Source organism: Triticum aestivum, chromosome 5B (genome assembly GCF_018294505.1).
Source record: "Triticum aestivum cultivar Chinese Spring chromosome 5B, IWGSC CS RefSeq v2.1, whole genome shotgun sequence".
NCBI lineage: Eukaryota > Viridiplantae > Streptophyta > Magnoliopsida > Poales > Poaceae > Triticum > Triticum aestivum.
The window spans coordinates 354,852,853-354,874,185 of record NC_057807.1 but is presented as its reverse complement, the minus strand read 5'-3'; the positions used below and the strand labels follow the sequence as shown (position 1 = coordinate 354,874,185).

The 21,333-nt window shown below is 40.0% G+C and overlaps 1 protein-coding gene across 3 annotated transcripts; it reads right to left on the bottom strand.

Annotated features, from left to right (window-relative positions):
* Positions 1-16,488: 16,488 nt before the first annotated feature.
* Positions 16,489-20,800, bottom strand: LOC123116118 (putative pumilio homolog 8, chloroplastic). Of its 3 annotated transcripts, XR_006456947.1 has the most exons (7): positions 19,678-20,800; positions 19,393-19,573; positions 19,091-19,158; positions 17,998-18,161; positions 17,207-17,465; positions 16,980-17,122; positions 16,489-16,908 (listed from the first exon to the last, which is right to left on the bottom strand). XR_006456947.1 is itself a non-coding variant. In XM_044537123.1 (6 exons), exons 1-5 carry the CDS (start codon positions 20,427-20,429, stop codon positions 17,006-17,008), a joined length of 1,473 nt encoding a protein of 490 aa, XP_044393058.1. In that variant the 5' UTR covers positions 20,430-20,747; the 3' UTR covers positions 16,496-16,908; positions 16,980-17,005. The 3 variants fall into 3 exon arrangements, 1 of the variants encoding a protein (XP_044393058.1); XM_044537123.1 differs by lacking the exon at positions 19,091-19,158 and having other exon boundaries at positions 16,496-16,908; positions 19,678-20,747; XR_006456946.1 differs by lacking the exons at positions 16,489-16,908; positions 17,998-18,161; positions 19,091-19,158 and having other exon boundaries at positions 19,678-20,797.
* Positions 20,801-21,333: the final 533 nt, after the last annotated feature.

Here is a 21,333-nt window from a genome sequence, read left to right as displayed (position 1 = left end):
TTTTTTGATGAATCTATGGATTGTATCGGGGCGTATAAGCCATGTTAAAGTTAGAATACAGTATGTATAATTCAATAATAAAATATGAATGGAATTGCAATAGTACTTAGAGTGGTGATTTTCTTTATTATACTAACGGATCTCACAAAGGTTTTGTTAATTTTTGTGTGATTGAAGTTTTCAAGTTTTGGGTGAGATCACGATGGATGAAGGAATAAGGAGTGAAAAGATCCTAAGCTTGGAGATGCCCATGGCACCCCAAGTTAATATTCAAGGAGAACCAAGCAACTAAGCTTGGGATGCCCCGGAAGGCATCCCCTCTTTCCTCTAACAACCATCGGTAATTTTACTTGGAGCTATATTTTTAATTGTCACATATCATGAGTTTTGATTGGGGCGTCTTGTATTATAGGATTCTTTGCTTGTTTTGCTTTTTAGTTTGTGTCATCCATCCTTGCTGGACACACCTATTTGAGAGAGCCAAAATTATGCTATGATTTGTTAGAATTTCTCTATATGCTTCGCTTAAATTTTCTTAGCTACGGAATTGCTCTAGTGCTTCGCTTTTATCTTTTGAGCACGACGTGCTTTAATATTTTTGAAGAAATTCTCTCATGCTTCACTTAGATTTATTTGAGATTTAGTACTTTTTTAAAGAAATTCTTCACTTATTTTATTTTGAGAGATGAAAATTTGTATGCTCATGTTCTTCACTTAAATTTGTTTGAGCTTATCAAAAGCAATTGCAACATATGAAATTAGTCCCAAAGTGATAGATATTCAAGAGGGATATAATAAAAACTTTCATGAAGATCATTGGACAAAATAAACTTGATTCTTTGTAATAGATTTGAGATATGATGATAGTGATATGTGAGTCATGTTGGTGACTAATTATGCTTTAGTAAGAATACTGGTGTTAAGGTTTGTGATTCCCTATGCAAGCGCGAAAGTTAATAGTGATGCAATGAAATTATATCCTACTTATGGTGCATTATTTGGTGTTAGTTATGCTTAATGCTCGTTTATGTGAATTTTCGTTTCTTGGTTGGATGCTTCTCAATCTATTTGATAGCCTTCATTTGTACTAACCGGAGACACTACTTGTGCATCCAAAATCCTTAAAACCAGCTTTGCCATATGAGTCCACCATACCTACCTATATGCGGTATTCCCGTGCCGTTCTAAGTAAATTTGTATGTGCCAATTCCTTTTTGTGTACTCGTACCGCTCATGAAGCGGCAGGGGGTAGCCAATATTTTTCCATGCTAGATGTGTTATTCTCAAGATGAGTGTTTATTCACTTGTCATTGCATGAGAGTACGGCGGTAATAGGGATGCCCAGTCCCGAAATGAAAAAGAAATTTACTTTACGTTGTCAAATAATAAATTCCTTGGAAAGTGGGTAGCCGTGGATACGGCTGGCCATGGAGTGTGAAAGTATGGTGGAAAAAGGAATAAAATTTATTTTGTGTTTGGAACCGCCTATGATATATCTAGCATGGAACATGTTGGGAATTACTCGGTCATTTTCATTGACGGCGTATGCCTCTCAAAAAAAATTTATCTCTCAATTTAAGCTTTGAGCTCTGGCACCTCTACAAATCCCTACTTCCCTCTGTGAAGGTCCTATCTATTTACTTTACGCAAATTTTATTTCTATTTGAGTCTCCATCTTCTCTTGTAAAGCACCAACTAGGGAGCACTATGATCATACTTTAGCATTGGATGTAGCTAATATGCGAGTGTGTTTCGTGAATGGATCAATGATTGAGCATAATGGGCTAGGGATAACATTCTTTAGTGTTGATATTTTGAAAGACATGGTTGCTTGTTGATATGCTTGAGTATTGAAATCTTCATGTCAAAACTAGACTATTGCTTTGAACCATACAGAAGTCCAAATGTCCATGCTACAAAAAAAAGAATATGTGATGAACATGTTAGGCAGTATTCCACATCAACAATTATGTTTTTATCATTTACCTACTCGGGGACGAGTAGGAATTAAGCTTGGGGATGTTGATACGTCTCCAACGTATCTTTAATTTTTTATTGTTCCATGTTGTTGTATTATCATTCTTGGATGTTTTACCATCATTTTATAGCAACTTCATATTGTTTTTTGGGACTAACCTATTGACATAGTGCCCAGTGCCAGTTGATGTTTTTTCTTGTTTTTTACTTCTTAGAATATCAGTACCAAAACGAGTCCAAACGCAGTGAAACTTTTTGGAGATTTTTTGGACCAGAAGACACCTTGGGGATCAAGAACGAACCTGGGGGAGGCCCGTGGGGAGCACAACCCACCATGGCGCGCCCAGGAGCCCAGGCGCGCCCAGGGGTGTTGTGGGCCCCATGGAGCCATCCTGCAACGCCTCTTCGCCCTATAAATTCCCAAATATTTCATAAACCCTAGGAGAGTCGACGAAACACAATTCCAGTCGCCGCAAGTTCCAGAACCACGAGGTCCAATCTAACACCATCACGGAGGGTTTCATCATCCTCATTGGTGCCTCTTCGATTATGCGTGAGTAGTCCACCATAGACCTACAGGTCTATAGGCAGTAGCTAGATGGCTTCCTATCTCTCTTTTGATTCTCAATACAATGGTCTCTTGGAGATCTATTTGATGTAATGACTTTTTAACGGTGTTTGTTGGGATCCGATGAAGTTTGAGTTTATGATCAGATATTTTTATCCTTGAATATTATTTGAGTCTTCTTTGATCTCTTATATGCATGATTATTTATAGCCTCGTATTTCTTCTTTCAATATTTGGTTTAGTTAGGCCAACTAGATCGATTTTCTTGCCATGGGAAGAGGTGCTTTATGATGGGTTCGATCTTATGGTGTTCTTTCCTAGTGACAGAAGGGGCAGCAAGACACGCATGTATCGTTGCTATTAAGGATAACGAGATGGGGGCTATTCCTACATGAATAGATCTCATCTACACCATGTCATCGTTCTTATTGCATTACTCCGTTTCTCCTTGAACTTAATACACTAGATGCATGCTAGATAGCGGTCGATGTGTGTGGAGTAATAGTAGTAGATGCAGGCAGGAGTCAGTTGATACGTCTCCAACGTATCTATAATTTATGAAGTATTCATGCTATTATTTTATCCATCTATGATGTTTTATATGCATTTATATGCCATTTTATATGATTTTTGGGACTAACCTATTAACCTAGAGCCCAGTGCCAGTTTCTGTTTTCTGCTTGTTTTTGAGTTTTACAGAAAAGGAATACCAAACGGAGTCCAATTGACGTGCCAATTTTTGGTGATTTTTTATGGACCAAAAGAAGACCACGGAGCATCAGAGTTAGGCTAGAAGAGTCCTGGGCTGCCCACAAGAGTCGGGGGCACGCCCACCCCCCTAGGGAGCGCCCCCTATCTCGTGGACAGCCGGAGACCCCCCCCTGACGTGAAACCTATGCCAAAAATTCCTATAAATATAGAAACCTTCGGGAAATAACCTAGATCGGAAGTTCCGCCGCTGCAAGCCTCTGTAGCCATAAGAAATCAATCTAGGCCCTCTCTGGCACCCTGCCGGAGGGGGCCATCATCACCGGAGGCCATGGAGGAGGATCTCGGAGGGGCCATCATCGCCATGAAGGCCAAGGACCAGAGGGGGAAAGCCATGGAGGAGGAAGCACAAGGGGGAGAACCTCTCCTCCTCTCTCTTGATGGCACCGGAGTGCCATCGGGAGGGGAATCATCGCCGCGGTGATCGTCTTCATCAACATCACCATCAACATCACCATCCTCATCTCTCTTACGCGGTCCACTCTCCCGCACCCTGTTGTAATCCCTACTTGAACATGGTGCTTTATGCCGCATATTATGATTCAATCATGTGTTGCCATCCTATGATGTTTTGAGAAGATATCTTTTGTCCTTGGGTTGATTGATGGTCTAGATTGGTACGAGTTGTATGTTTTATCTTGGTGCTGTTCTATGGTGCCCTCCGTGTCGCGCAAGCGTGAGGGGTTCCCGCTGTAGGGTGTTGCAATACGTTCATGAGCGGTCGACCTTGAGCACTTGTGTTCATGCTCACGGAAACAATGTAGAATTTTTCATGGAAGTTTCTCTGTAAATAATTATCCCCTTTTATATATCCATTGTATTATAAAAATAATGTGCCAAGCTTTGGTTTTAGTATGATAAGATTGCTTGCTTACTATGTGCAGAACAAAAACAGAAACTTTGGCTGTAGTGCTTGAATTTAAATTTTTTACTGGAAATTCAAATGGGTATGAAACTTTTTGCACATTACTTCTGTATAAATGTTTCAAATTTTCAAATTTATTTCATAATTTTTGGAGTTACATAAGTTTACTAAACTTCCAGATTACTACAGACTGTCCTGTTCTTGACAGATTCTGTTCTTTTCGTGTGTTGTTTTCTTATTTTGATGCATCTATGGCTAGTATGTAAGGGTATGAACCATAGAGAAGTTGGAATACATTAGGTTTAACACCAATATAAACAAATAATGAGTTAATTACAGTACCTTAAAGTGGTAGTTTGCTTTATTACACTAATGGATCTCACAAGTTTTTGTTTAAGTTTTTGTGAATGAAGTGTTTGAAGAACGAGGAGTTACCGATGTGAGAAGAATAAAGAGAGACAAGAGTTCAATCTTGGGGATGCCCAAGGCACCCCAAATAAATATTTCAAAGGATACTCAAGCATCTAAGCTTGGGGATGCCCCGGTTGGCATCCCATCTTTCTTCTTCAACAAATATCGGTATACCTCGGTTTTTGTTTTGTTCACATGATTTGTGTCCTTTGTGTTTTTATTTTTCTTTAAGAATCATGCTAGTATGAGATAGCTCTTCATTGATTTATAGAATACTTCATGTGCCTCACTTATATCTTTTAAGTATGACCTTATAGAATTGCTCTTTGTGCTTCACTTAAATCGTTTTAGTGTGGTTTTATAGAATGCTTCGTGTGCATCACTTGTATATTTTGAGCTTGGACATTGGTTAGTCTATATTAATTGTAGAATGCTCCATGAACTTCACTTTTATCTTTTTAAATATTAATCATACTATAAATAAAAGTGGGTTTGGAAGAGTTTCAACTTTAGGAATTAGTGATCCCACTATCTTGGAGGGTGTTGAATCTTAGTGTGATATTTATGAAAGTGGATTTGGAAGAGTGTCAACTTTAGTTAGTATTCCACTATTTCGGAAGAGGTTCCAATTGAGTATGAGAACAAAGTTGTTATCCATGATGCTACTGAAAACTATTATGAAGGAGGAATATATGCTTGTAGGAGTTGCAATAATATCAAGTTCCCTCTCTATGTGCGTAAAGTTTTGAAGTTAAACTTGTTTTGCCTTCCTATGCTAGTTGATTCTTGTTCCTATAAATTGTGTGCTCACAAAATCCCTAGGCATAGTAAGTGTGTTATATTTAAATGTGCTAGTCATATTCTTCATGATGCTCCTTTTATGTTTCAACTCTTATCTTTTATGTGAGCATCATTGGAATCATCATGCCTAGCTAAAATGCCTTAAAAAAAGCGCTTGTTGGGAGACAACACAATATTTACCCTTACTGTTTTTGTGTGTCTACATGATTAAGCTACTGTAGTAATCATGTTTTATAGCTTTTGTTTCAATAAAGTGCCAAGTAAGACCTTTGGGAAGACTTGGGTGAAAGTTAATGTGATCTTGTTGTAAAAAACCGAAACTTTGCGCTCACAAGATTAGCTGTCATTTTTTACAGAAGAGTGATTTTGAGTTGATTCTTTTTGAAGAAGGTTAATATAAAAATTCCTCACGTCCACAAATTTATTTCATAATTTTTGGGGTAGCATAAGTATGGTTATTGTTCAGATCATTACAGACTATTCTGTTTCTGACAGATTCTATTTTCATTGCATAGTTTGCTTGTTTTCTAGTTCCTATGGCTTATATTTCTCAATATAAATTGTAGAAATGATATGGTACAGTAGGGATTAGGTGAAAACAATTATGAACCTTGTCTTTTACAGTAACAAAGTGAATGGTTTACTCTTTATCATACTAACCTATCTCACTAAGTTCCATTAAGTTTTGTGTGGTTGAAGTTTTCAAGTTTTGGGTGAGATGTCGATAGGAGGAGAATAAGGAGTGGGAATAGCCTAAGTTTGGGGATGCCCAAGGCACTCCAAGGTAATATTCAAGGAATACTCAAGCACCTAAGCTTGGGGATGCCCCGGAAGGCATCCCCTCTTTCCTCTTCAAAACTATCGGTATACCTTACTCGGAGCTATATTTTTATTCGTCACATGATATGTGTTTTGCTTGGAGCGTATTTTCAATTTTACTTTCTATTTGAATAAAATCATTGGATCTGAAATATTGAATAAAAAAGGTAACCCTCCCATGGCTAGTTAATTATTTGACTACTCAGTGTTCTTCATTCATATCCTTTGGAGTAGTTTGTCATTTACTCATGTGCTTCATGTATATCCTATGAGTAAATGGGGGAATAAATTGAATGTCTTAAATCTGAATTTCTATATGTTTCATATGCTTATAACATGGATAGTAATGACTTCACATATAAAGAGTATGAGGCATCAAAGTTGTTGAGAGTTGGCAAACGTAGTTTTGGTCATCATTGCAATTAATAGGAAGTAATAAGGAAAGAGAGGTTCACATACAAATATATTATCTTGGACATCTTTTATGATTGTGAGCACTCATTAAGTATGACATGCTAAAGAGTTGATGTTGGACAGGGAAGACAACGTAATGGTTTATGTTTTCTCACATCTCAGTTAAAGTATATTGTCATTGACCTTCCAAACATGTTGAGCTTGCCTTTCCCCCTCATGCTAGCCAAATTCCTTGCATCAAGTAGAGATACTACTTGTGCTTCCAAATATCCTTAAACCTAGTTTTGCCATGAGAGTCCACCATACCTACCTATGGATTGAGTAAGATCCTTCAAGTTTTCATGTTGCAGGCAATAAAAATTGCTATCTAAATATGTATGACTTATTAGTGCAGAGAAAATAAGCTTTGTACGATCTTGTTGTGGAAGCAATAAAAGCGACAGACTGCATAATAAAGGTCCACATACAAGGGGCAAATAAAGTGATGTTCTTTTGCATTAAGATTTTATGCATCCAACCCTAAATGCACATGACAACCTCTGCTTCCCTCTACGAAGGGCCTATCTTTTATTTTATGTTTTTACTTTATGCTTGAGTCAAGGTGATCCTCACCTTTCCCTTTTTCATTTTATCCTTTGGCAAGCTCTTCGTGTTTGAAAGATCATGATATATATATCCAATTGGATGTAAGTTAGCATGGGCTATTATTGTTGACATCACCTAAAGGTGAATACGTTGGGAGGCAACACAATAAGCCCCTATCTTTCTCAGTGTCCGACTGAAACTCCATAACCACAAGTATTGCGTGAGCGTTAGTAATTGTAGAAGACTATATGATAGTTGAGTATGTGGACTTGCTGAAAAGCTCTATTCTTGACTCTTTCTGATGTTATGATAAATTGCAATTGCTTCAATGACTGAGATTATAGTTTGTTAGTTCTCAATGAAGTTTCTGAACCATACTTGACATTGTGAATAGATTGTTACTTGATCATGAAAAGTTTTATGAGATAAGCTACTATTATGACACATAATTATGCTAGAAAAGGTGATTGAAATTATCATTGATCAAACTTGTGCACCTGCTAGCATTCACAATTCATAAATTATTTCTTTTATCATTTACCTACTCGAGGACGAGCAGGAATTAAGCTTGGGGATGCTGATACGTCTCCAACGATCTATAATTTATGAAATATTCATGCTATTATATTATCCATCTATGATGTTTTATATGCATTTATATGCCATTTTATATGATTTTTGGGACTAACCTATTAACCTAGAGCCCAGTGCCAGTTTCTGTTTTCTCCTTGTTTTTGAGTTCTACAAAAAAGGAATAGCAAACGGAGTCCAATTGACGTGCCAATTTTTGATGATTTTTTATGGACCAAATGAAGACCACGGAGCATCGGAGTTAGGCCAGAAGAGTCCTGGGCTGCCCACGAGAGTGGGGGGCGCGCCCACCCCCCTAGGGCGCGCCCCCTATCTTGTGGACAGCCCGGAGACCCCCCTGATGTGAAACCTACGCCAAAAAATCCTATAAATACAGAAACCTTCAAGAAATAACCTAGATCGGAAGTTCCGCCGCCGCAAGCCTCTGTAGCCACGAGAAATCAATCTAGGCCTCTCTGCCACCCTGCCGGAGGGGGCCATCATCACCGGAGGCCGTGGAGGAGGATCTCGGAGGGGCCATCATCGCCATGAAGGCCAAGGACCAGAGGGGGAAAGCCATGGAGGAGGAAGCACAAGGGGGAGAACCTCTCCTCCTCTCTCTTGGTGGCACCAGAGTGCCATCAGGAGGGGAATCATCGCCGCAGTGATCGTCTTCATCAACATCACCATCATCATCACCATCCTCATCTCTCTTACGTGGTCCACTCTCCCGCACCCCATTGTAATCCCTACTTGAACATGGTGCTTTATGCCGCATATTATGATTCAATGATGTGTTACCATCCTATGATGTTTTGAGTAGATATCTTTTGTCCTTGGGTTGATTGATGGTCTAGATTGGTACGAGTTGTATGTTTTATCTTGGTGCTGTCCTATGGTGCCCTCCGTGTCGCGCAAGCGTGAGGGGATCCCGCTGTAGGGTGTTGCAATACGTTCATGATTCTCTTATAGTGGGTTGGTGAGTGACTGAAACACAAACCCGAGTAAGGGGGTTGTCGCGTATGGGAATAAAGTGGACTTGATGCTTTAATGCTATGGTTGGGTTTTACCTTAATGATATTTAGTAGTTGTGGACGCTTGCTAGAGTTCCAATCATAAGTGCATATGATCCAAGTAGAGAAAGTATGTTAGCTTATGCCTCTCCCTCATATGAAATTGCAATGACGACTATCGATCTTGTTAACAATTGCCTAGGACAATTCCGCTCACCAATCCATCATTATTCCACACTCGCTATTTATATTATTTAGTAATATATTCTAACTTTATGATAACAGCACCTACTTTCATATTATAGCTCTCCGATATCATACAAAGTTATCCTCTTCATACCCACAACGTAGTTTTATTTCTCGTTTCTAGTTGGAAGCAAATGTTCGGTGCACGTAGAGTCGTATCAGTGGCAGATAGGGCTTGAGAGAATATTGATCTTACCTTTAGCTCCTTGTGGGTTCGACACTCCATACTTATCACTTCCACCTTTGGGAATTGCTACGATGATTCCCTGCACTTGGGGATTATCATCAGTCTACTAATCTTGGACATGATGCCTATAAATCATTTCCTTGGATATGGTCATAATTATTTGATCTTATATCAATTTCCCAACAGTAATTTGTTTACCCACCATGCGCTACTTCTTAAGAGAAGCCACTAGTGAAATCTATGCCCCCCGGATCTATTCTTTATTATATTTGCTTTCCGATCTATAATTTTCCACTTTTATTTCCAGATCTATTATTCCAAAAACCCAAAAATACCTTGCTGCACTTTTTATTTGCATCTTTTATTTCATGTTTTATCGAGATCTATTTATCCAATCTACCACAAAATTATCTATCTTTTTACCATGGAGGGATTGACAACCCCTCTTACGCGTTGGGTTGCAAGTATTTTTTCTTTGTGTGCAGGTACCATTTACATAATGTTGCTTGGTTCTCCTACTGGATTGATACCTTGGTTTCAAAACTGAGGGAAATACATACCATAGTTGTTATGCATCATCCCTTCCTCTCTGGGGAAATACCGACGCAGTCTCAGGCGACATCACTTGCCTTGTCGGGGCCTTGGGCACCATCTTGCGTTGATTATTTCTCCCAAAAATCACATATATTCCATAAACAATCCCCTTAAATTTCTATCATGTTTGGACCTTCCTAGATATGGATTTTCTACGAAACAAAAAACATGCAAAAAACATAAAATGGCAATGGGAAAATGTTGACTACCTCATCTCTAGCCGAATCCACGCGTGCCTGCCAACTTTCAAATTTTTCAGGGAGTGTCCTTTATAATTTTTTTTGTTTGTGATTGGGCATCCCTATTACCATCATTTCTCATAAATTTGACAAGCGAATAAACTATGGTCATGAGTAAAACACACTTAGCATGGAAGATATTGACTACCCCATCGCTATATGAGCGGTACGAGCACACAAAACATATGTTCATTTGAGGATTTTAGAGATGACACATGCAAATTTACTTGGAACGACAGGGTAATACCGTATATAGATAGATATGGTGGACTCTTTTGGAATAACTTATTTTCAGGATTTGGATGCACAAGTAGTATTTCCTCTTAGTACACGATAAAGCTAGTAAAAGACCTGGGGCAACCACTTTACCGAGCACAAAAACCACAATCAAGGTGATAACCTACAAATCTTTAACACCATCAAGGTTGAATTTAGAATTTATCAGACATGTGTACATGTGCCAAGTCAATCATCCATCCTCCACTGGGAGATACTTATCACAACAACATGATAGGTTTAACTTAATAAAACTAATGCTCATTGTCGTTATAATACAACTCTCTTACTTGATTAAAGATATGAACTATCATAGTCTCACTTCTATTTTAATGAATTAACCGGAGTATGCATGTTTATTTCTCAACATACATATAACAAACTAAGAACATTGCATTCAAGTCATTCACAAGTTTCACTCTAAGGATATAAGTGAAGCACATGAGTAAACAATAAACTACTCCAAAAGATATAAGTGAAGAACAAAGAGTAGTTAAGTAAATATGTAGCTATGAAAAGACTCTCTCTAGATCAATTTTAGATCTAAGGATTATATCAAACATCAAACATAACAAAAATACACTACAAGAAAAACACATATTATGTGAAGAGTTAAAGTATAGTTCCGAGTAAGGTATACCGGTAGTTTCAAAGACGAAAGAGGGGATGGCTTCCAGGGCATCCCCAAGCTTAGACGCTTGAGTATTCCTTGGGTATTACCTTGGGGTGCCTTGGGCATCGCCAAGCTTAGGGTCTTGCCGCTCCTTATTCTCCTTCTATTGTCATCTCACCCAAAACTTGAAAACTTCATCCACACAAAACTTGAAGGAATTGATGAGATGAATTAATATATATATAATAAAATAAATCATTCACTTTGGTACTCTCAAGAGAAGATTCATAATTGCTATCATATAATTTCTACTGTATTATATCATTTCCACAATTTATATCACTTAATATAAGCTATGGAAACTACAAAACAAGCAAACAAAGAAAACTAGACAAATCTATCAAAAATAGAACATCACCTAAAGATCTAACTTTTTTGTCATACTTCCGTAACTCCATTTTTTGGAAAAAATAAGTCAAAGTAGAAAATTTGCATAGAACTATTGTATAATTTTTTTAGAAATTGATCACGTTCCAGTATAGAATGATAATTCATATACTGGACGCAAAAGTATTTCATTTTTCACGGAACCAAATAAACAAGCATCAATATCACCCTAAAGGCTTAACTTGGCACTTTATTGAAATAAAAGATACAAAAAACATGATTACTACATTAGTACTAATCATGTAAACCCACAGAAACAGCAAGGATAAATATTGGGTTGCCTCCCAACAAGCGCTTTTCTTTAAAGCATTTTAGCTAGGCATTGATATTTTTAATGATGCTCACATAAAAGTAAGAATCTAAACCCAAAGGGAGAATCATGAGTCATACAGAAAACACATGTAAGCCTATCCCACTTCCTATGCATATGAATTTTATAAGTAAAAAATTTACTGGAGAAAGAATTAACTAGCATAGTAAGACAAAACAAGTGTAACTTTAAAACTTTCAACATAAAGAGAGGAAATGTGATGTTGTTGAAATATATATAAGCATATCTTCATCTCTCATAATAATTTTTAGTAGCATCATGAATAAATTTAACAATATAATTGTCACATAAAACGTTCTTTTCATGACCCACAAGCATATAATTTTTATAATTTCCACATAAGCAAATTTCTTCTTATTCATAATGGGAGTATCATAAAACACTTGAACATTATAAATGGATTCCACATTAAAAGAGTACTGTTCAGTAGGATGATCAGAACTATGACAAGTTTCACAATAATAATTATCACTACTATTTTTAGCATAAGTTTCATCACAATAACCATCATAAATAGCAACTTTGTTCTCATCATAATCAATTAAAACCTCTTCCAAAATAGTGGAATCGTCATTAAATAAAGTTATGCCATCTCCAAATCCATTTTTATCATTAAAATAAGATTCAACACCCTAAAAATAGTGGGATAATTAATATCTAGAGTTGACACTCCTTCAAACCCACTTTCATCTTTATTGCAATCATCATAAATAGGAGGCATGTAATCATCATAATAAATTTGCTCATCAAAAGTAGGGGAGACTAAAAAGATCATCTTTATTAAACATAGCACCCCCAAGCTTAGATAACCATTATTTGTAGCAAATACATTCTCAAACATGTCACTCTCATCAAACACGTCATCCCCAAGCTTATGGTTTTGCATATCATTAGCATCTCCTTCTAAATAATCACTCTCATCATTAATAGCATGAATAGCACCAATAGTATAACAATCATTATCATCATAATTTTTCAAGTTGGTGCCAATTTTTTCCAAGATTATAATAAGTATCAAAATTATCTCCACAATCATAACCATCATAGCAAGTAGTAGGCATAACAAATCATCCTCGATAGTTTCTATGAACATTATGTCATAAGAATAAAAACAATATCGTCATCAAGTGCATCATTTTCCACAAGTCGTGATCTAATCACATAGGACATGCTCTTAAGAGCAACATTATTTGGGGGATATACCTTTTTACCCTTGCTTCTCCTTCTTCTCTTTCTCTTATTCTTCACCAGATTAAGTGTTGTTTCAATTAATTTCTCCCAGCTTCTTCTGGTGGGTAGGATGAGCCGGCCTGCCTTATGGGGGCCCCGGGCACCATCTTGCATTGATTATTTCTCCTAAAAAAGACATATATTCCATAAAAAAATATCTACAAATTTTCATCGTGTTTGGACCTTCCTAAATATGGATTTTCTGCAAAACAAAAAACATGCAAAAAACAGGAACTGGCATTGTGCACTTGATTAATAAGTTAGTCCATAAAAATAATATAATAGTTCACCAAAACCAAATATAATTGATGTATATATAGCATGAATACTTCATAAATTATAGATACGTTGGAGGCTTATCACCCCCCACCCGAGATCTACCGGATTTAGCTCCATTGGCCACCACATGTTGCCTTGCTAATTTTTTGCACACACTATATCCCGCACCAGATCTGCCACGCCCCCTGCCCACCTACCTCATATGACGTTAGCCTCGCATGTTCCCCTTGGTCTCCACGTCGATCGCAACTAGTGTGTGTCATCCACCCACCCAAACTCCCATCTCCACCCCGCACAATACTCCTGGGCACTTCACTCCGCCGCGGACCGCATCCACAACCAAGTATGCAGTTCCCACCCTTGCAACTTTTGCTAGCGAACTCACATAGCCTTAGATCATGTGCCTGCCATCCAAGTTTCTCCTGTTCGAGATCCCATGTAATCTGCCTCTCCTTCTGCATCGAACTCTGCCACTTCGTCACGTCTCCCTTTTAATGTGTTTTCGATAGTACACACACAATACACACTAGATGCACACCTAGGTGTAAGTACAGTTAGGGGTCTTGGAAACTGTCGTGACGCTTTGTGGATGAATGTCATTAGGGTGACTATAAAAGGATTTTGTGGTAGTCTATGACTCCCTCCAACTCAATGCATGCTCGAGTGCCTGTTTCTTTTTATAGATTCTTCCCGATATATTTCTCCTATTCCTTCCTCGTAATTGGCATCAAGCAATGATAGATGAGTTTAATGCTTTAATAACAGATGGAACTTGGTCTTTGGTTCCTAAACCTGTATATTTCAATGTGGTTAGGGGCAAGTGGATATTTCGCCATAAAATTCAACAGTGATGGTACATTGGCTTGCTACAAGGCAAGTTGGGTTTTCCGGGGGTTCACCCAACATGGGTTTGGTTATGGTGAGACGTTCAACCAGGTTGTCGTGCAACCGCGTCCCTTACTCCTTGCCGCAGATGCACATGCGGAGGTTCAACAAGAGAAAGAACGAGCAAGGATATGCTGAGGCACATGAGGAGGCGGTGCTCGAGTAGGTTTAGAAGTTTTTTTTTTGAAAACTAGTAGGTTTAGAAGTAGGCTCTGGAGCAGCGGACGAGCAATAGGTCGTGGCCTCATGGACCTCTTTTGGGCTGGACCAACCAACATATTATTTATATTTTCATTTATTATTGATCTAGGGTCTTCAATGGCTATTTTTGCATGCGAATTGTAACTATTCTGAGCCGGAGATAGCAAGTTCACGAACTAGATCTTCGATTCGCGTATCAGAGATGTATACCCCTACCTAACCCTATTCATAATATCATAGCGAATTCAAACCGCGAACTGAACAAATGACGAATCAGGTAACTATGCTTTTGTCACACCGACATGCTCAACTACAACCCCATCAATACACCTATCGGCCAAGTCAAAAAAATACACCTATGGACGCTCATTCTAAATCCTCCTCGATCGATGCCAAACTGGTTCCCAACACCACCCTCTAGAATCTTGCCAGGTCTTACAAACACATCGCCTTAACATGCCATATAATTCTCATGTTGCCCAACAAGTTCTTGTATTCATGCATGATCGAGCGACTCACATCTACAACTGATTAAATACATATTGCGGTACTTCAAGGGGGCTTCTCACCGTGTGCTTTGATTCTACACAGCGGCATCACATGATCTTGTGGCATAAATTGCTCAATCTGCCTCCTACCCATGATGCCAAGACCCCTGTGAGGATGCCCTTCACCTCATCTGCAACTGCTCCTATGATGTCTAAGTGTGGTCTCTCTTGGGGCTGCCTACACCGACCTCCCTCATTGCTCTACATCAACCCCCGGCAATTTCGGGTCTCAACCTCAACATCTGGCCATCGGTGGTCTTGACCATTGCTTGGAAGCTCTGGGACTCCAAGAATGCTCTGGTGTTCAGAAATGAGGATTACCCCTCCCGAGTAACACTAAGGAATATTGTCGCTAACTTCTCTCTCTGGGTTTTCCGTTTTAAAAAGACAGATGATAGACATTGTGCTACACAGTGGCTCCATTTCCTTTCCTATGCAATTCCTACTAGGTGAAACTTGTTCATCCGTGGTTCTCTTTTAATGCTCTGCTGCATCATTTGAGTGGTAATATATTCAGGTGGGGAAGCTCTCCCCCCTGGTGACCGTTCAAAAAAACTTGGTCTCCTGGTCATCCAAACAACACACAATATGACGGTCGAGTGCAAAGGGAGAATACCATACCATTGCAAATTGCTCGGCAGAATCATGCTGGGTCGGCTCCTTGATGAACTACATCACCCTCCTTCTCGCGCCACACTTGTTTATTCGACACCATTAGTGTAAGGTATGTCTCTTCAAGTCCGGTACAACATCAACATACCAAACATGTGGAAAATGATCTACACTTGGTTTATGACTGTGTTGCCCTTGGTGGAGCACGGGTTTCTGCATGTTCCATTGAGCTCTCAATTTGCATATGTTTTCACTAATCTCAACTTTTCCAATTAGTTCCCGCCTGAACATCCTCTCCGGCCGCGTTCCAACATTAACATGAGTTTGTAACGTTGTATGTACATGTTATCGTATTCTTTAGAATCTCCACCCGATGCACGGCTTGCGTGCCTTTGTGTAGGGCATTTGGTTACAATACTCTCCCCCTCTCAGATATGTGTTGTACACTCTGTACTGATTCAACAATCAAGGTGATCCAATTGATATTACTTGAAAAAAAGGTGGGTTGCAAGGTTGTCATGTCGCATATTCTGAATCAGATTGGAACTCCTATGTAAGATCACAAACTGCAGGATAATATTTGACAAGATTTTGTTATCATAGATTCCACTCACTAGAATTGTAGAAACCAAGCACATCATCCCAACAAGAAGTTTGATCCAATAAGTTAGATGTTAGAAATCAATCAATGGTGTACCCAGTCACCAAAAAGAGGTGCTTAGTCAAACGACAGATTTCTCAAAGCTGGGTCATCTATTTTGGAACGGAGGGAGTAGAAAATAAATAGGCGATGTAGGAATAAATACTCTTAGGTTACAAAAACAATCTAGAAAAGTTGAAGTATGAACACCGTGTAAATTTAGTGAGGCGCATGGGTGGACTTCCCTGATCTTGATGCCATTGACTCATATGTAGTAAGTGTTCATTACATTTTTACAAGTTTGCATAAAAACAAGGAAGATGTATTTGCATGTTGAGTAGAAGAGATGTAAAAAAGATAAGTCTTGTTTAACAAGCTCTAGCTTTGGTTGAATATGCTTTGCCAAATAGAATACTGAAGTTCCACAACAGCATCGATAAAAACTAGTAGCACAACCACCTTAACATCTCACACAAACATTGTTCACTCTTTTTAACAACAGGCAGCAAACTACAGAAGTAACAACTAACAACAACGCCTGGAGACATCTCACATACAGAAATGGGCACAACAAACCACAAGGCAAATTCAAGTTCACACAAACTAAAAGGTGTGTTTGGATGGGGGTATTTGTCTCAAGAGAGTTTTGGTACCCCTCGCCCAAACAATCCTAATCTCGAGACAAAGTGTGACCAGCACACTACAAAAGGAACGACGCCCACCAGATGAGTTGACAACATCCTCAGCCAGAACTGCTTATAATATACAGGAACAGCTTCTCCCGAAACCCTGCAAAGATGGCTGCTGAATAAGTACAGTGCCAATCAATATAGCAACATATAGAGAAAAGTGTCTGTTACCTATTAGGTCTGAATTTTTTTTCTTTTCAATATCTGTAGCCAAGCTCAGAAAGTGTGTTGAACATCTTCAGACAATGAGGGTGACGGCGATTGACATTTTGAAGGGAAAGGATAGCAGTGGCCAATCGATCCCGAAGAGGAACCTGGACACAGCAAGGAACTCTTAGCATCTCTGTTTCTGAGCTGAAAATATACTATGAAAAGAAATCATGGCCGAGGCAGATTACCTTGCAGGTTGTAAGGGCTCTGGAAATGACATAATTAGCAAACTCATCTGACACTAAATCTCTGAAGGGATGATACCGAATCAATTCATGAACAATGTTAGATCGATCTCTGTCAATAAAAACTTCTAGGCACGTTTCAACCACATTGCTGCTATATCTTTGTCTTGAGAGTGTCACATAATTAGACCTGAAGCGGGATGCGATAATTGCCAAGTACGATGGGTTTCTTTGTTTCAGGACATACTGAACAATGTAGTTTCTGGAAGAAAAAATGAAAGAGAAACGGTAAGCCTTTCAGGGCACAAAGTTGTGATTCATAGATCAACAGATCGAAAAATTACTTATGGTGGTACTTGGTAGTAGAAACAATAAATAATGTTGAGACAACAAAATTCATATAATGGCCACCGCAATTTTGTTTCATATAATGACCATCAAAGAACAACAGTACTGCTAACTCGATCTTTTGCTTCTCAATACTTCAGGTTATATTACCAATTCTGAGATAACATTGCTAAATTGTATTATTAAAGTAAATACTGTACATGCAAAACATTTACATTCAGACATGAAAAATATAGATGGAGAATGCATATGTACCAGTTATGCGTACGATATAAATATGATAACACACAAATTGAGCTAAGCTTGATTTTTTTTTGCAGGAATCTGCTTGAAAAGGCTAAATGTTTGGGATTAATTAAAGGCTACCAGATAATAGTTTGATGTGTTTGCATGGAATAAAATGATGGTCAGTAGGATTATCATCAAAATTCATTATAGATAGTTACCCAAAACGATTTTGAGCAAGATCGGTGCTGCAACAAGAGACTTTTGACAAAACATTATCCTTTTCTGTCCATCCGACATGCTCCAGACAACTTTGCAGGAGGGACACTCCATGCGGATGAATAGCAAGTGCTAAGCAGTTCGTAGCAACAGCATCAAAAATAAACTGCCAATATAATGCAAAATGTCAACACATGGGGCATGGAAATAAGAGGAATATGGCCACAATAGGAGGAAAACAAGTAACATAAACTGAAAGTAAGCACGACAGGCAAGACAAAATTTTGATATGGCTTCATTCTCGGTTCTCGCAATAACATATGAGAGATGACTTAGAAACTGTAAGATATAGCGTCAATGAATACATTTTGAAGCAAAGATAAAATAGTAAGCAACTGTTCAGCAAAACACATCGACAACATTCATCCGAACTATCATTTAACTATAATTTCATACATCTAAAATAATGTCCAGACACCTTGGCTGGAACCACTTTATCACTTTGAAATAAACATGGGACCTATGTACGTGAGAACAAAATACAAGGGCATGCTTGATTCCCTTGTCAGTGCAAAACGAAAATGGCCACCTAACCTTGCCTATCAAAGATATGTATTTGTATTGGTCCAAATCTTGCTGTAATAAAAGCTGCTTCTCATGGCCATGGTCAAGAGCCAAATTTGACTACCCAATGTGGGCAAGGTTTGATTTTCTGTGATGTTGTGGTCTGCCTGAATATATAGTGCTTAGTCATTGTTTTATGGTACTCATTTTAACCTTTCAAGATAAAGAACAAAATACAGTACCTTACTAATCTTATTTCTTTGAGCATTGCTCATGTGGGTTAGTTTTTCCTTGGTTAGCAAAGCAAGGTGATCAAGAGATCTAAACATGCCCCCACTATTACAATAGAGTTACTGGACTATGCCCATCTACATGAATCACACAAGCACTATTTGTACTAATAGGATTGCTACATTTGGGTAAAAGGGAACTGTTTATTGAAGTTGGTAGCCAGTACACAATTAATTTTCCAAATAAAAATCTACTAAATTAGCATGACTGCAAGTGTGTGTAACACACTCCTGTGCTTACCTACTCTTGAAAATGGTATATACATCATCTTAGGAAATCTACAGCTGGTTAATAATGCAATGTTTCGTCTGCACAGACAAGAAAAGAAACTTCACATATTATGGTGGATACACACATTGGTTAATTATAAACACAATGCAATGGCAAATACATTTCTTAGTTGTATTATTGCTCTGGATTGAGTAGCTTTATAAGCAACAACGAAATCATGCAAAAATGTTACTACCACAACACAATAATCACACATTGGTATCTGTATCTGCGCCAGTTAGAATCTGGATGGAGGAATAAATTCATAGTACCTCAGCAAAGTATGGATGAGGAACACACTGCACCAAGGCATGCACCACCATGAGTCTACTCGAATCCGTTACAAGGCGAGCCATCATCAACGGAGTCACCCATGGCACGATTGCATCTCTCAGAAGCTCCAGTGATCTCTCGGATATGCAGGAATTGATCATGCTCACCACCTCACCTGACCTGAAAAATATCAAACAAACTTCATATTTAACATCCTCTGCAGCGAATCGGCAAGGAGAGAAACAACAAGTCAAAGGGGAAAGGCGAGTGTTATATGCACATGCCTCGCAGCACAAATCTTGTAAAACTTCTTGTGGTCTCGCGTGATTCTAGCGACGATCGCTTCCTGGAGCATATAGTTGCAGCGGCTGAGGACGACAACGAGCAGGCGCGTCCCGTGGCTGCTCTCGATGAGAGGGACGGCGTGCTGGACTATCACCGCCGCCACGGCGTCCGCGTCCTCGGGGGCTCCCCAGAACAGCATGTTGAGCACCGCTTGCTCGTTCTTGGCGAGAAACAGGACGATGTCCTCGACCAGCTGCGTGCTGGCGGCGCGCCCAGGAAACGCCCTTGCGCGGGCGTACGCGTCGCCAGGCCAGGCGGCGCGCGGCGGCACGGATCCCGCGGCGCGGAAGTTCTGGTGGGCAGGGGCGCGACCGCGGCCGAGATGATCGCCCGGGAAGTGCCATTCGTCGACCACCCTACGGCCGCCGGGTACCCCCGTCGGCGGCGGCGAGAACGGCGGCGGCACCGGGCCGGCCTCCTGCACCACGAGCGACAGAACCCTCGTCACGGATAAGGGAGGCCGGTACAGGCCCCCCTGCTGCCTAGGGTGCTCAGGAACCGCCGGAAGAGGGAGGAGGCCGTCCGCCGCGGCCGCGTCGCCCTGGCGCCGCCCCTGGGCCTCAACCTCGGGCTCGCGGAGGCTCAGCCGCCCCACCTCCCTCGCGATGTCCTGGAACAGCAGCTCGTCCTCCTCGGACAGGCGCCTCTCCTCCTCCGCCGCCGCCGGCGCCAGCCGCAGCTCCAAAGCCATCCGGAAACCACGCGCCCTGGAGCACGGGCGAGGGAAAGCTCGCGGCTTTGAGGGTGGATGGAAGTGGGGATTGGAGGGATCGGACTGGGGATCGCCTTCCTTTAATTTCACAGGAATTTCTTTTTATTCCCCGGGATTGTTTCCTTGGGGACGAAGATGGGAGGAAGGAGGGAGAGAAAGCCGCGGGCGGGTTTTGTACATCGGGATGCGTGGGGTTTAGTCGGTTCGTTCAGTTCGTTAATGGCGTCGCGCAAGCGCAAGAGCTCGAGCCCGGCGTGCGCGTGCGCGTGCGCGGGGTGCTTACATGTGGGGGCCTCGTGGACGTGGGAGCGGGACGAAGCCTGTGCGTGAGGGCGGCGGCGTGCGAGGCAAGATTTCGGGCGTGCGAGGGAGGGTGGCCATGGTTATTTTGCTGGTAAGATTTGATGGGTCTTTTCTTTTCTGTTAGTTACAAATCAGGTTTAAGGTTTAGACCTGCTCCTGCCAGGCAAACCTGCTACGCTGTTTAATTCTCGTCGCCATGCAGATTTTTTAGGGCGTTTCTAAACCGATTACACGTGCAAGTGTACTGCACATATGCAATGCTAACCCTTTTTTTCTTGGAAAATGCAAAGTACATAAATGTACTACCCCGAAGCGAAGATATGCTGATTATTTAGTCCGTGCTTGGATTTTTGGAGATTGATATATTTCTTCACGCAAAGTTAAAAATTTAAGATCTCGTTTGAAACATGTTGATTTAACCGTATCTCTGCGCTAAATCGTTCAATTATACCTCGGATCGGAAACGGCATTTAACTACAATCATTGCTGTTAAATATGGTGATGGTGACTCGTTCACATTTTCTAAGGGATGTGTCATGGCACGAAAGACTTGGCATGACACATGTGTGGTCAATTGCAC